General features: G+C 36.0%; 1 protein-coding gene across 1 annotated transcript in view; it reads right to left on the bottom strand.

Moving 5' to 3' along the window:
- Positions 1 to 2,750: 2,750 nt before the first annotated feature.
- Positions 2,751 to 15,981, bottom strand: part of LOC120525940 (mucin-5B-like) — a 30,943-nt gene continuing 17,712 nt past the window's right edge. The window contains exons 11-17 of the mRNA XM_039748700.1: positions 15,448 to 15,488; positions 14,907 to 15,029; positions 7,807 to 8,547; positions 7,207 to 7,335; positions 6,764 to 6,803; positions 6,485 to 6,608; positions 2,751 to 3,085 (exon numbers count right to left, since the gene is read on the bottom strand). Coding sequence (XP_039604634.1) covers positions 2,761 to 3,085; positions 6,485 to 6,608; positions 6,764 to 6,803; positions 7,207 to 7,335; positions 7,807 to 8,547; positions 14,907 to 15,029; positions 15,448 to 15,488 — 1,523 coding nt within the window. The 3' untranslated portion in view covers positions 2,751 to 2,760. The remainder of the gene's footprint in view (positions 3,086 to 6,484; positions 6,609 to 6,763; positions 6,804 to 7,206; positions 7,336 to 7,806; positions 8,548 to 14,906; positions 15,030 to 15,447; positions 15,489 to 15,981) is intronic.

Raw genomic sequence — 15,981 nt, 5'->3', positions numbered from 1 at the left:
GAGAAGAGACAGTTATACACATTGAACAGACCTAGGGAGAGGATTTGAAAGCGTAGGAGTCACAAAACTAAATGATGGTTCACTGAAAATTGCACAATGGGTCTTCAGATTAGTGAAAATGGAAGCTTCGGGGATATTAGGTTTCTGGCAGGTTGGTGTGAAACAAGCACTGATTGCAGTTAATCTATGTCATTGGAAGTAACAGCTTTCCAATCAGTAGTGACATCTTCTGAGATAATACTTGTATTATAGAGGAAGGGCAGTTGTGGCAGTTAAAAATGTTTGTTGCATTTGGATCTTATTCTGATCTATTTTAAGTTCTTACAGGAAGACTGATAAAAAGGAATTACACCTATAACATCAAAAAATGACTAAAACCTGACTATTTTTTCTCTCACAAATGGAAGGAAGAGTCAATCTCTAAAAGTGTTTCATAACTGGTAGAAAGATACCTAGGCTGCTACAGAGTTGTGATTTTCATGATTCCAAGTCAGGTACAAGTGAGCAACTAGGAAACTTTATTCAGTTCTAGCACATTAGTGGCACTGATGTCATCAGTGGCAGGCTGTGAAATTTCCAATATCTGATAATAGTCAATAGTGATCATAAAGATTCAGGTATAATTGGTATAAAAGTAACCAATTCAGTAGCAACTGAAAAGTAGTGGACCCATTACTAAACATTCAGGCTTAGCATAGAAGAGATCCTTTAGTGAGCACTAAAAATTTTAAGGTTAGTTTGCCCAATTCATTCTGCATTTAATTGTTTTCTGTGACAATGATCCAACTTTTACATTAATAAATTATTTGTGTTCTATGGGTTATTACTATAACAGAATTCAATAGTGACAGGAATTGTAATTAATTGATTTGAATGTGAACGAACTGACAGATGAAATCATTCCTTATTAATTCTACGATGTATCCAAAACATCACAGCTAGATTGTAACAAGACCTGTATTTAGACATTAACTTCCATATACTGTAGATTTCGATTCATTTTCAAAATCTACCTTATATTCATACTCCGGTGAGTTGTTTAGATATCCTTTACCTTGCTAATATTGCAGATTTAGCCAAATAATGTACCTTACCTATGCATGTATAAAGAATGCTGATGAGATAAGAAACATAACCAGTAGTCAATGTGCATGCTGCCAATTGAACAGTTAATAAGCTGCTTTTTTGGGTTGATATATTTGTAAATCTGACTCTGAAGGAGTGCCTCACCAGCCATGAACCTCACCGCACATGCATTTTATAGTACATTGTTTACATAATAGATGTAGACTAGTAAGAGTTGGTTTCATATCTAGAAGGGGATACTATGACATAGCAAAAGTGGGCTAATTTAAAGGAAAAACATATATTTTAGCAGATAGGCATGCATCTCTTTATGTTGATTTTCATTAGGCAGCACATTTTAATTTTCATGGTACTGTTCAGCTTCTGCTTGTGGAATAGCAGGTCAGTGGCTGGGAAATTGGTGTCCCATTTTAAATGAATAATCATGCCCCAAGAACATGCAGGCTCCATTTGGGTGTGGGTATGCGTGAGTGCGTTTCACTCCACAGTTAATTGGGGAACAGGCTTAACGTGCCGCATGCACGTGCAGAGGTGGGTGGTCTAGTCAGACACCTCAATGATGCTACAGAGAGAGCAGCCATTGTGCTCAGGTTGTGCTCTCGCCGGTAGGATCCAGCAATTGACAGCGTGGGAGTACAACGCGCTCACGCTGAGAGGAGCCTGGTATTGGCAGCAGTGTGAGTGGAGTAAGGCTTGGTGGCTCCCCATGGAATGCCGTGGGACTGGCAGCAGGGAAATGGGATGGAATAAAAGGCTATTTGCACCTGCTAGTTTGACATCTCTCCAGGCAACAAGATCCTGATAGGATCCTAATAGCGTAAGCCGGAGAAAGAGAAGCACTGGGGACTTCATTTTAAAGGACAGTTTCCTGCCTATATTTTTAACCTCACTTTTAATGGATTTATTCTTTTGGATTTTAACCTTCGCAATTCACTTGTTTAATTGGATTATTTATTTATGGAACTGAGCACTGCACTATTTTGAGCACTGTTGTTTTTGATGGTTGTTTGTAATAAAAGCACTTTGTTGCACCTGCCCCTTGCTCTGTGTGAGTGTCCTTATCCATTGGCTCATCCCTCATGTACATTATCGATGGTAGCTGGTTCAAGAGGCTCCCCAGAAAGACCCAGTAAAATGGGGCTGACCCACACTGTCACAGTGCTACATTAGTTGAGTTGCTTTGTGTTTCTGAAATTTCAAAGCTTAACATTGAAGTTTAAATGTCATCCATAGAATTAACTCTCCTGGTTTGGACCTTGGACCCCAAATTGTCATTATTACTTCTTTTCTTTTCTTTATCAGGCATATAGAATTTGAAATAAATAATAACAACCACGCTACATTTTCTTCCTAGAATCTTCATTTTCTCTCCATTATGTTCCATTGTCTACTGAAACACTGCCATGTAATAACTAACATAAACCACGTAACATAAGAACAGAGACAATGAACCAAGGGATTTACCCTTCATGTATTAAACAAATAGTCAAGACATTTCAAAGCTGCAGACACTTTATTGATATAATTTCTTTCACATATATATTTTTTATAGTTTTCCACATCTTACAAATAACTACTACATACCAATTTCAACTTAATACTGAGACAGCTCAGTATTACATTCTCTGGGATTGTATTTGTGGTTTCTTATCAGTTGTTTTTCTGCTTTCATTCTTAGGTATTTTGTGTTGCTTTCTTGGTTACAGCAGTGCTATCTTTATCCTTCAACTTTCCTTTGTCTGTCTGATTATTATTCTGCTGGCCCTCTGTTTTCCTATCATTCTTTTTCTCCTCCTCAGTTATGCTTGCTGTGACACCAGACCAGAAATGATCTTTTGCCTCACATCTGGTATCCCTGCAGCTACACTCTTCCACGTAGATGTAGGAGTAGCTGAAAATTGTCCCATTGGAGCACTTTAGGGTGGTGTTCTTGAAGCTTGTCTGCAACTCTTGACAGCAGCTGCACTTGTGCTCCATGGCATTAGCTTCTGATGAGTACCTAAATAAAAAAATAATAATTCATAAAAGGAAATTTACAACTGCATATGCAACGTTACAGGAGATGAAGACTTTAGTTTGATGAAGTGCAAAGGATCATCTGTCCATCTGTTTTTTGAAACCATTCTTTCCAGTATAGGTTCATGAGAAGATGGAGCCTATCTTAGCAGCAATGGGCACAAGGAATGAACAAGTCTTTGAAAGGGTACCTGCCCATTGCAGGACACCCTCATGAATACAAATCAATTTACATTAAGGTTTGAGTTTGGCTAAAATCAAGATGACTTAGAGAAAACTCCTGCAGATTGAAGTTGTTAAACAGCAGTGCTAGCTACTGTCGCTTCTGCCCATCCTGGGAAACGTTACAGGCTTAGATAATATATGTCTTCAATACAATGAAGGTTTATTGGATAGGAAACCAAAAATAATGAGCATATGTGAAAGTCAAGGTAAATGGAAGATTCTATTACAATAAGTGATGATAAGAAATCCTGACCTTTAACTATTTAATGTGAATATACATTTGTAACGGACAGGTAACCAGTCCAGGGTTAGGTTCCACATTGTGTGCAGTGCTGCTTGTTGAATTTACAGAACTCAGACATACACAGCAGTGACAGTTTTGTCTGGATAACATTATAAGTACCATGTTCCTTTTCCAAAAATAATTTTCTACCTTAAGGTGGCATAGAGTAACGATAATATTTAAAGACAATATTTTCCTAAAAAACATGGTTAAGCTTTAATTGTTAAGCACGTACTAACAATATTCCTAAAAGAATAAAAAAAACTACTGCAGTTCAGTGTCATGTGCCGTTGCATAACTTAAGTTAAAAAACCAAAGTCTTGTTGTTTCTTGTGAACTGAAGTAGTCATGCTTGAAATGGATCCTGACTGTAAGAGAGTGTACTGTGCTTAAAAAAAATATCTCTGTAAACCATGCATCGGCAGGATTGCTGAAGTACTGGATGATACTTAAAATTTATATAAACTTGTTTTTTATGCAAATGTATATGATGATGTATAGTACTTTTTTTAACTTTTTTCAAGTCACTTCTTTTATGTACACAGGTATGCCGCAGCATAAGTTAGTTATTTCCTTTTTTTGACTAGTTAGGATAATTGGAGAAGAATAGCAAGGTGATGTAGCTGTCTCACACATCCCAGGCTTGTTCATTTCTTATTGGAGGTTTGAGCATTGTTGCCATGTGTATGTGGTGTTAGATTAATTGGTGACTCTAAATTTTCTCTTTTGAATATGAATGTATGTGTATGCATTACTGGAACCTGTCATGTACTGGTGCTTTGTCCTTGGTTAGTTTCTGCCTTGTTCCTTTAAGTGTGAAAATGTTATATTATATTAATCATTGATTAATCAGAGCTTTGTGATTTCAGTTGATTGTTTGCTAAATTGGATTACTTACCCAGCAAACAAACTGACATTGGGTCAGTGTGGACATAGTGTACACAAACATATTAGCCCTATGTGGGCAGCCAACAATGGCACAATTAGTATTGCATATTGGGGCAACATTGGCCCCAAATCACTGGCCCAGTGAGGGCAACCCAACAGAGAGCCCAAATATGGTCATGAACCTGAAAAAACTCCATACCTTACTAGCTCATCCATTCTTTTTCAATACCCAATTATCCAGAGTAGAGTTATGGGACACCTGGAGTCTATCCCAGCAAGCAATGAGTGCAGGCAGGAACAACCCCTGGACAGGGTACAAGCATATCACAAGAGTGCACACATTTGCACAAACAGTATATGGGCCAATTAAAAATCATAAGTCCACCTAAACTACAAGATTTTTATCTGTGGGAGAAAACCAACATGGAAAACATGCAAACCTCATGTAAGGAGGATCCGGGACGAAAACCCCAATCTCCTTACTGTGAGGCAGCAGTGCTACCACTGTGCTACCATTAAATGATGTGTATTTATGAAGATTTGCAATTTATTAATAAGAAAAGGAATAAAAAACTTTATACTAATATGGCTTTGAATTATTTATTCTTACAAAACACATTTGTATTTATTGGTACTATTCCAGCTTTTTTTTTTTTATAAACACGATACTTTTTGAATCGTTCAAATTTTTATTTACATTTCTACAGTTAAAAACCAGAACACTGAACTTGTACTGCTAGCAATAAATATTTTTTCTCTGGCCACTAGGGGAAGTTAGCCAAAGGACCCCTTGGACAATGCTGCATTTACTTAGGTTTTCCCAAGCCCACACTGCCCATTGTCTGCCAATAGGGGGCCAGAGTGTGCATACTTGCTGGGTAAGCATCGAGTACAGAGCTGAATTAAATAGACAGATTAAAGTCAATATCTCTGAATCTACTCTTCTTTGGTATCCCTTGGTGTTTAGTATGGAGTATTAAAGAGTTTTATGCCAGATCATTTAATAGAGAGTGCTTATTCTTTGGAAGCTACAACAGGATGCCCTTCAACCACAACAGGTTAATCACAATATCTACGTTACGCTCTGTATTATGTTAGACCAATTGTAATACATAATACACAAGAAACACTTGCTTTTTAGCAGTGTGCTTTTTAATAACTCTTGAACGCAGTTACCACTCTGCAATCTGTAAATTGATAATAACCAGCTGACGGGCTGTGTTGTTGCCAGCAGGGCCTTACAGCTGACTAGCAGTTGCTGTAATCACAAGCACTCGATGTTGGTGCAGCGAATGTTTACTTGTGGACTTTGACTCCCACTCATTCACCCTGGCTCCTCTAGGGTCTACTATTAGCCTCACTGCTCTAGGTTGTAGGCACTGGCTTTCTTTTCTAATCGTCCACCTATCTTTTCCACCCAGTCTTTTGATAATATTATTAGATTTTTTAAGATGTCACAGGAAATTATTCCAGGGGATTATGTGCAAATTCTCTGTGTAGCTAGGGAAGTATTTTTTTTTCCAAAAGTGAAAATTCTTGTGCTTTTGTATGAATTTACATCATGACACACACTGACTTGTATTGCTAATCCAGGGATTTATGACCATCATTGTAGCCCTGTTAAAATTATTTCTCACTCCTGTTTCACTTGACCTGCCAGTTTTTAAGCATATATGACAAATGTTTCTGGGTGTTACAGAACGTTTTAAGTTACTCTAACTGTTGCAATAAGTGTGAAAGAAGTTTTAGTGTGTGAGCACTGAGTAAGTTTATAGGAACAAGCTGACTTACATTAAAAAGATAGCCATGTTTTATGTAATAATGGCAGTTTATACTGCAGATAATATAAGGAACAACTTCAGCTATTAATGTATATTTATTTTTACAGTTTTACAGTTTACATTGTATTGTTTCAAATGATATACCAAAGAAGCCATATTTAGGTCAATACAACTTTCTTTATATTTGCAGACTGAGAGCACTTACATAGAATAAGTGTTGCAGGCTCCTTCACAAGATGACACAGCCACCGGGTTGAGTGATTGACAGCCTTCATGAGTTATATAGGTTGTATTTTTGTGCACTTTACACTGTTTTGGCTTTTCATCACCTGTAGACAAAAAGCAAAGACAACATTTGACCATATTAAATAGTAACAAAATGAATCTACTCATAGCCTCTCTGGAAGAAATGTTTGTCAGGTTAAAATTTCTGAGGTGATGAACTAGCTGACACACTTTTAGAAGTGTTTAAATGAATACTTACAAGTCTGACAACAGCCATCACTGGTTAAGCGAATGGTTCCCTGAAAAAGAGTATCCGCAAATACGCATTTAGTACTGTTCTGTGTTTTTATATGTATATAGATAGATATATATCTATATCTATATATATATATATAATTTATATGTTATAAATATATATTTGTATATGTACAAATATACCATTATTACATAAAACATGTATATGTACAGTATTTGTATATGTACATGTATGCAAATTTGATGGTAACCTTTCATGTAAACCCAAGTAAACTCAAGTATACTATTGCTATATACCATTACATGCTGGTGACTGCTAGCATAAATTAGGAAAATGTCCCATTATTATTTAAAAATGAGATACTGTAAGTATAAAAAGCCAGTGATGCATTTTATACATTTCACATATAGTTTGAAATAATGAAAAAAAAGACTATATTTACTTACAGGCAGACAATCCTCAGGATGGAACTCAGGGCAAGACTTTTTAGATGATATTGAAACATAGTGGCCATCAATCATGTAGCACTCATAATGGGTACAGTTATCTCCAGGAAATGTCACTGTCTGTCCTGGCTGTAAAAATACAAGTGAGCATGTCGGGTAACTATGAGGATGTTACATAAAGATGACAATTACATGTATGCAATATGCATATATTTTTAAGAAAGTAAAGGCAGAGAAGTGAGATTGCGTTGGTTTGGACAATGCCAGAGGAGAGATGCTGAATATATTGGGTTGAAGGATGCTAAGGACAGAGCTGCCAGACAAGAGAAAAAGAGGAAGACCTAAGAGAAGGTTTATGGATGTGGTGAGAGAGGACATGCAGGTGATGGGTGAAACAGAGCAAGATGCAGAGGACAGAAAGGTATGGAAGAATATGATCCACTGTGGCAACCCATAACAGGAACAGCAGAAAGAAGAAGGAGATTAAATAAAGAACAGATGTCCAGAGTATGATCTTTAAAAAAAACACAAGACCATCTACTATATATTATTGCTTAGATTAATGGGAAAAATGAAAATAAATAGGCTGCTGAAACATACCATGAGGACATAGAGCATGCTACTGTTGCTGGTTTCTGTATCAATTGGCCTGCTGTTATTGCCAGTTGGATGTTTATTATTTTCATCAGGTTTTTCATTATTGTTATTAGGATTATTGTAAATTGGATTACTATTGTTATTGTGTCCATTTGGACTGTCATTGATACCCTTGTGATTTCCATTATTGTCATTTGGGTTGTCATCATTTTCTTTTGATTTAGTCTCCTGATTGATGTTGTTGCCTTCAGTGTTTCTGTCATCATTTTTAGTGGTATTCTTACTTTTGGGACTGGTGGTGTTTCCAGTAGGACGGTTGTCATTTCCATTTGCACTATTGTTGTTGCTTTTTGGATTGTCAAAGGTACCTTTGGGATTTCCACTGTTGTCATTTGAATTGTTGTTTTCTTTAGGTCTACCATCATGATTGTTGTCATTGTCATCAGGCTTATTATCATTTTTAGTGCTGTTCTTGCTGCTGGGATTGCTGTTGTTTCCGGTAGGGTGGTTGGTGTTGCCATTCGGATTGTCCTTGTTGCCACCATTTGGATTGCTGCTCTCACTGTTGGGATTGCTGTTATTGTCATTAGGGTAGTTGTTACTGTCATTTGAATTGTCATTATTGTTTTTGGGTTTGCCATTTGTGCTTCCAGGATTGTTAGCAGAGCTTGGCATTGGAAAAATACAAGCAATCTGCACACAACGTCCACAACACTGCCCTACGACATCCTGATAAGTAAAACCCTGAAATAAAAAAAAAATGAAAAATGAAATAAGCAATTGGCATTTTCCTGCATACAGCACATTCAGAATGTCAATATACCAATGCTGATTGTAAAGTAAATGATAATGTACTGGTACAATGTCATTTTTTTCTGAAAAAATAGAAGAGCTAATATTGAATGACAGCGTAATTTGCACAATTGTGAGTGTGGGTATGTATATTTAGGAGTGATATGTATAATGGAATGGAGTCTCATTCTGACCTAGCCTCCATCTTGTGTTCACTATTATTAGTATAGAGTCCAAATCAATCTAAATCTGACCAGTAAAGATTAAGATGAGTGCTTATCTATACTGATGAAAGGCAAAGCCCTCACTGACTGACTGACTGACTGACTGACTGACTGACTCACTCATTCACTCACTCACTCACTCACTCACTCATCACTAATTCTCCAACTTCTCATATAGGTAGAAGGCTGAAATTTGGCAGACTCATTCCTTACAGCTTACTTACAAAAGTTGGGCAGGTTTTATTTCGAAATTCTACGTGTAATGCTCATAACTGGAACCTATTTTTTCGTCCATATACTGTAATAGACTGCAGCTCGATGGCCGTGAGAGGCGGAGTTGCGTCTTGCGTCATCACACCTCCCATGTAATTGAGTGCCTGACCATATAAGGTAAATATTCGCGGGTGAAGGACTGTGCTTAGCATATTCATAAGTAAAAATATCTGAATCACAAATTGATGTTAATTATATTTTGTCCATGAATACTTATTAAATAATTCCAAATAGTGCTGCTTCCAGGCATGTACTTTCGTATTAAAGCATTTAACCAATCACATTTCAGCCATCATTTGTTGCCAGGCAGAGAGGCCTTCACAATCAGTTGTGCCTGCACTCTAACACAGAATAAATGTCGATTAACCTGTTGCTTCAACCAATCAGATTTTGAGTTGGTGTCAGTATGGCCCTCTAGCAGGTGTAAGGCGACGTCACCGTATTCAGCCCCATTGATTGGATAGAAGCCGCAGGTTCGACTTTCAGCATTACCTTCGATGGCGATAGAAAGGGACTTTTTGATGGAACTGAGGCACACGGATAATCTGTACGACAGAGTGATTGAACTGTTTTTGAGGAAAGAGAGGAGGATGGATTTTGTTTACAAATAATCCACATTTTTGGTGAGTAAAATGTTGCGATTTTCCTAAATAATATTGCAAGTTTCTGAGTTATTATTGATGTTTTTTATGTGTGTCGCGGCTGTGGCTGCAGTAGAAAGGAACTTGTTCACCCCTGGTTTGTCTATTCAATAAAGGAATTTATTGTGGCTACAGGAATTACCTATCTGCGATGCAGCAGCTCTTTATACTGTATTTCTGCATATTAAGATAGTTTTTATAACCATAAATTAGTTTCTGAGGGGCGGGTTGATTCAGACGGAGTAGTACTGAAGGCCTAGGTGTGAGGTGCACGGTCCGCCAATCGACCAGATGATACGTAAAGTTAATGAACATTACAACCTGAAAATAAACAAAACTGTAGAGAGGCTCATGATTAAATGACTGGTAAAAAAGTAAGAGCGAAGCGACGGTGACTTATTGAAGCAGGCAGCCGAGACCGCAATAGTACGGGGCTCGATGTAGTGCGCGTTAAGTCGATCTAAAATGCGCGCTCCGATTCGAAAAAATATATCTTTTCAAGTTCTATTTGGATATAAGTAGGTTCTATTTAGTCGACAGAAATATCTTTGGTAGGAATGTAAGTTGAATTTAGTCTTTACATTTCTATGGTGAAGAAAAATGTATGCAATGATGACTAAATTTAACTTACATTCCTACCAAAGATATTTCTGTGAACTAAATAAAAATTACTTATATTTAAAATTTAAATAGAACTTGAACAGATACAATAGTTTATAATGCTCACGCAGCACTATGTGCACGTAAGAGTGGAAGTCATCCGTTTTAACAAGCAGAGTATTGCACTGATACGAAATAGCCTGCCCATTTAATTATTTAGGAGTGCATAGATAAATTAAGAATTTGTATAAATATTGTTTTTCATTTTTCCTCCTCGATGGATTCTGGCACGCCCAGCAACAGCTGCTCGCACCCCAAACGGTATATATATATACAGTATATATATATATATGTGTGTGTGTATATGTGTGTAGATATGTATATATATATATGTGAATGTATGTGTGTGTGTGTTTATATATGTATATGTATATATGTACATATGTATGTATATGTATATGTGTATATGTATATATATCTTTATATGTGTGTGTAGATATGTATATATATATGTTTATATGTGTGTGTGTGTATATATATATATATATATATATATATATATATATATACTAATAAAAGGCAAAGCCCTCACTCACTCACTCACTCACTTACTCACTCACTCACTCACTCACTGACTGACTCATCACTAATTCTCCAACTTCCCGTGTAGGTAGAAGGCTGAAATTTGGCAGGCTCAATCCTTACAGCTTACTTACAAAAGTTGGGCAGATTTCATTTTGAAATTCTACGCATAATGGTCATAACTGGAACCTATTTTTTCTTCCATATACTATAATAGACTTCTGCTTGATGCCCGTGGGAGGCGGAGTTACGCCTCCCACGTAATTTAGTGCCTGCCCATATAAGGCAGTCCGTCAGCGGCAATCCAATAGAAACACTGCCGCTAAATATTCACGGGTGAAGGACTGTGCTTATGCAGAGGAAGATAAGATGGTCAGGGTGGTCTTTGGCACAAACTCGGCGAAACTGCGAGAGAAACTTTTAAGTGCCGGGTCTTAGCTAACATTAAATATAGCCGTGGACATTGCACGAGATGGCACCAGCACAGCTGGGAACCTTCGATGCATGTACACCGAGCAGCTCACGTGAAATGATGCAGTGCACAGACAAAAAGCAACAGTTCCAAAGAGTGCTGAACAAAAACCGAATTACACAATTGAGAAGGCAGCAAAAAAATATGAAGCGTGTGATACATACAAGCATATTCATAAGTGCAGCTACTGTGGAAACAAAGCACACGGTGGAAAAAGTCAATGTCCCGCTAAAGGAAGACAGTGTAAAAAAAAACCCGTGCATGCAGTGTGTCATGTCTCAGATTAAGAGGAAGACAAGCTGTTTATTGATGCAGTAAGAAACGAATCGATGAATGAAACCTGTTATCTTTACAACGATTGACAAACACGGAATGTAACTTGAACACATTACATCCTACAAATACGAACCTGATTGAAAGAAATAATGATAATCAAATCCTTGATGACAGCAACACTCATAACATTCACAAAACAATTACTGTATATTGACAATCATGTTACGTTATTTTTAAAATGTTCCCTTTTCTTTTTCATAACTTCTTTAACACACTACTTCTCCGCTGTGAAGCGTGGGTATATATATACTGTATATGTATATATATACCCCGATCTACATACTCTCAAATAGACAAACCACATGCTGTGGCGCAATGGTAGAGGCTTCGCCTGTAGCACCGACGTCCGAGGTTCGATTCCTGAGAGGGGGTGCACTGAGTATGTACGCGCACTTCCTGATTCATTTTACCCTTGCATCCCCTTGGTTTGAGATGTATGAAAAAATATGCGGTTAACGCAGAAAGACAGATCACCAATTGAAGCTTTATTAATAATGGATACTTTATTCGCCATCAATGATTGTTTTGGTAAAGCCATACTCGGTGTATTCATTAGATGAATGGTAAAAAAGTAAGAGCGAGGGGAGGGTGACTTATTGAGGCACGCAGGCGAAACCACAATAGCACGTGGGCTCGATGCGTCGGTGCGCGTCAACTCGATCTGAATTGCGCGATCACATTCGAAAAAATATATGTTTTCAAGTTCTATTTAGTCGACACAAATATCTTTGGTTGGAATTTACTCTTTACATTTGTATGGTGAAGAAAAATTTATGCAGTGATGCCTATAGTTCATAATATCCACGCAGACTTGCACGTAAGAGCGAGAGTCATCCGATTTAACAAACAGCGTATTGCACTGATATGAAATAGCCTGCCCATTTAATTGTTTAGGAATGGATAAATAAATTAAGATTTTGTACAAATAATGTTTTTCATTTTTCTTCCTTGATGGATTCTGGCACCCCCAGCAACAGTTGCTCGCACCCAAAGAGTGTATATATATATATATATGTGTGTGTGTATATGTATATATATATGTACAGTATTTGTGTGTATATATATGTGTGTGTATGTATATGTATGTGTGTATATGTAGATATGTATATATATGTTTATATGTGTGTGTATATATATATATATATATATGACAGCAACACTCATCAGTCACAACAGTGACAAAACAATTACATTGGCAATCATGTTACGTTATTTTCAAATTGTTTCCTTTTCTTTTTCATTACTTCTTTAACACACTACTTCTCAGCTGCGACGCGTGGGTATTTTGCTAGTCTATGTATATAAAATACAACTAGTTAGAATCTTTAAGAATCTTAATCTATAATCAATGAGAAACAAATTAGTGCTGAAAAAAAATCAGAATTTAATAGTAATGCTACATAAAATTACTTTAATGGCTTAAACAAGTGCTATGCTATGTAAAACTGCAAAAATTAAATTTTCTCTTTCCTCTTTGTCTGTATTCTTGAATACAGGAATTGTTTCCCAATTCTCAATGCAGTCCTTATTGTTAAACTTATTTATGTAGTTATTTTGTTAATTTATATTAATATATTTATGTCATTTGGGAAAGGATTGGATGTTTTTTAAAAGGGGAAAACTCATATTACACATTATACTAATGATACAAAATATAATTGTTACATTTTGTCAGCTGAAAAGTCAGACTAAAATACAGTGATAATGGAAGGTTTTACAAGCAATTTTCACCCACAATTTACACACAGCAGTAAATTCATATAATAGAATGAGAGTAGGCATGAGCAGAAACATTGCAACACTGTGTTGCCTCAAAAGCTTGCATATTGTAATCTTTTTAGTTAGCCAATAAAAGGTGTCATTTTACTTGACTTCTTACTACTTTCTGAAATGACAAATTATTGTCCCCAGATTCCATCTGCCTTAGAGTAGGTCAAAAAGTCCCGAAACCCCACTTCAGGTACTCTTTAGTGCATTACTATACAGTCAACCATCAACTGTTCTTTAGAATACCAAAAGGGTCTAATAATTGGCCATGACACATCAATTTCAAAGGTGATATATTGATCAAAATAGCACTGCAGCCAGTTATCATCACACGAAAAAAGAATGGAAAAGACCAGGCTACAGTCATCAAAAATAATTCCACTTATAAAATCAATGTTAAAAAGCAGCCTAAACAGCCCATGTAACAAGGGTATATTACACTAAAACAGCAGGTCTTTAATTTCGATTTAAAACATTTAGATAAATGATGTTTACGTACTGCTACTACTGTATGTAGACCATACTAATTTAATTTACCTTTGGAATTTATAAGAGAAAAATTTTAAAACTGGCTCCAAAATTACTTGTAAGGTAGATTAGTGAGTTATGAACTGGAGTTATAAATTCACATACTGTATCTTACTGTTATTTATAATTATTTATAATCCTTGGTACCTTATTTTGAAGTGACTTTTGAGCAATTACCAAACCCCTGTGATTACAAGAGTCACTTCTGCCTGAAACAAAAGAAATAACTAGCTTTTCTGGACACTGCAAACTAAGAAAGGAATGATGATTATCTGCAACCAAAATGACAATAATTTTAATTATGGCACAGATCATAATCTTATTACATAAATTATAAATATAATTTATTTTTTTTATCTTTTTACTATTTCATTATAACAGTTTTCTAAACATTCTTTCAGATGTGGGAATGTATAGCTGCACATTACAATTATTCATCCACCTATTGTTTAAATTACATTTTTCCATAGGTTTGAAGGAAGCTTGGGCAGAAAGCATGGGCAGAACATCAGTCTACTCCAGAATTTCAGAAAAGTCTCTCTCACACACACACAAACACACACACACACACACACATGCCATACCAGTTTAAAGATGCCCTTTTAATGTAACATGCCTGTTTTTGAGATGGACAAATTTCACAAAAAAGCCCTTTTCAGAAATAAAACACACTTTCATGAAGATATGTGGCCATACTCAATTATCTAATGGTTAACTAATTTGCTGGGTTAGCTCATCTTAAATAGTTATTGATTAAAGAGGAGTCTTAAGTCTACAAAACTTGTTTTATTCCCTTCTAACTAAACGTTTAATTGAATAAGTTCCATCTAAGGTTAAGAATATTTTAAAAATCAGACTTTCTTGCTTGTGAATGTGAGGTTCACTTACAGCATGGCAGTTCTTGTCACACTTCTTTGTATTACAGTCAATCTTGAAGAGTTTGGTGTCTGCATCAATCTCTGAGCTGCACTTGCATTCTTCACAGATAGATGAAGGTACTGTAGCTCCTGGCTGTCAAGAAGGAAAAACAAAGACAAAGATATTAAACTGGCACAGTTCTAATGCAACCACAGATATCTCTGCAACAGGTCCCCTCATCTTGTGTCCTTCAAAGTGGAATGCAGGTCTAAATAGCTGAAGATTTTAAAATAAGATCACTTCCAGATAAAGATCAACTTCAGCTATTCAAGCTACAGTATATATACAGAAAAATGTTCTTAAATTAAATGAAAAGGGAAATGTGAGTCAAAAAAGGAAAATGTCAGTGAACAACTTTACTTGAATAAAACTATGAATTCTATTTCGTTAACTGTTTTGGAAGTGTATCTGATTATATTAAACATTTTGTTTTATAAATATAAACATATATGTATGGCAGAAGGCATTACATATACCTAAAATGTGTATTTGAAAAGTAAAATATCATTACCTGATACTCAGTGTTGTTGAAGATACAGACTTTCTTGGGCACTGGAAATAAAACATGAGATTAATTTCCTTTAATGTATTTTGTCAAATGCCATAAAAGTTTGTTATTTATGTTTTATGTTTATGTATTGCCACCTTTCTGTAAAAAAATACTTTTAGGGACATCAGTTAAATGATGCACTCTAACATAGGGAATTCAGGCTTCTAAAAATGGGCTTTATTTGCACGTGACTCCAAAGGTAAAATAGTAAAAGAGACAACTGTTGCACTATTACACTAGCTAATTCAGTAGATATTTAAATATTTTATACATACTGTATATAAATATTTATGCATTTATATTTTGTGGGACAACCACACAAAAATCATAAGCGCTGATGATCTTTCCCTTCTACTTATTTTATAGGACATTAAATCTCTGACTGATGCACACAATTACCTACCACATAATAACACAATGCTATTTCTGTCAAGCATACAGTACAGGGAAACAATGAAAATTGTTGAGATAAAATTCTCAGACAAGGTTCAACCC

The sequence above is a fragment of the Polypterus senegalus genome, chromosome 1, assembly GCF_016835505.1.
Source record: "Polypterus senegalus isolate Bchr_013 chromosome 1, ASM1683550v1, whole genome shotgun sequence".
Taxonomy (NCBI): domain Eukaryota; kingdom Metazoa; phylum Chordata; class Cladistia; order Polypteriformes; family Polypteridae; genus Polypterus; species Polypterus senegalus.
The sequence above is the reverse complement of the archived record's forward strand: the minus strand, read 5'-3'. Positions and strand labels throughout refer to the sequence as shown.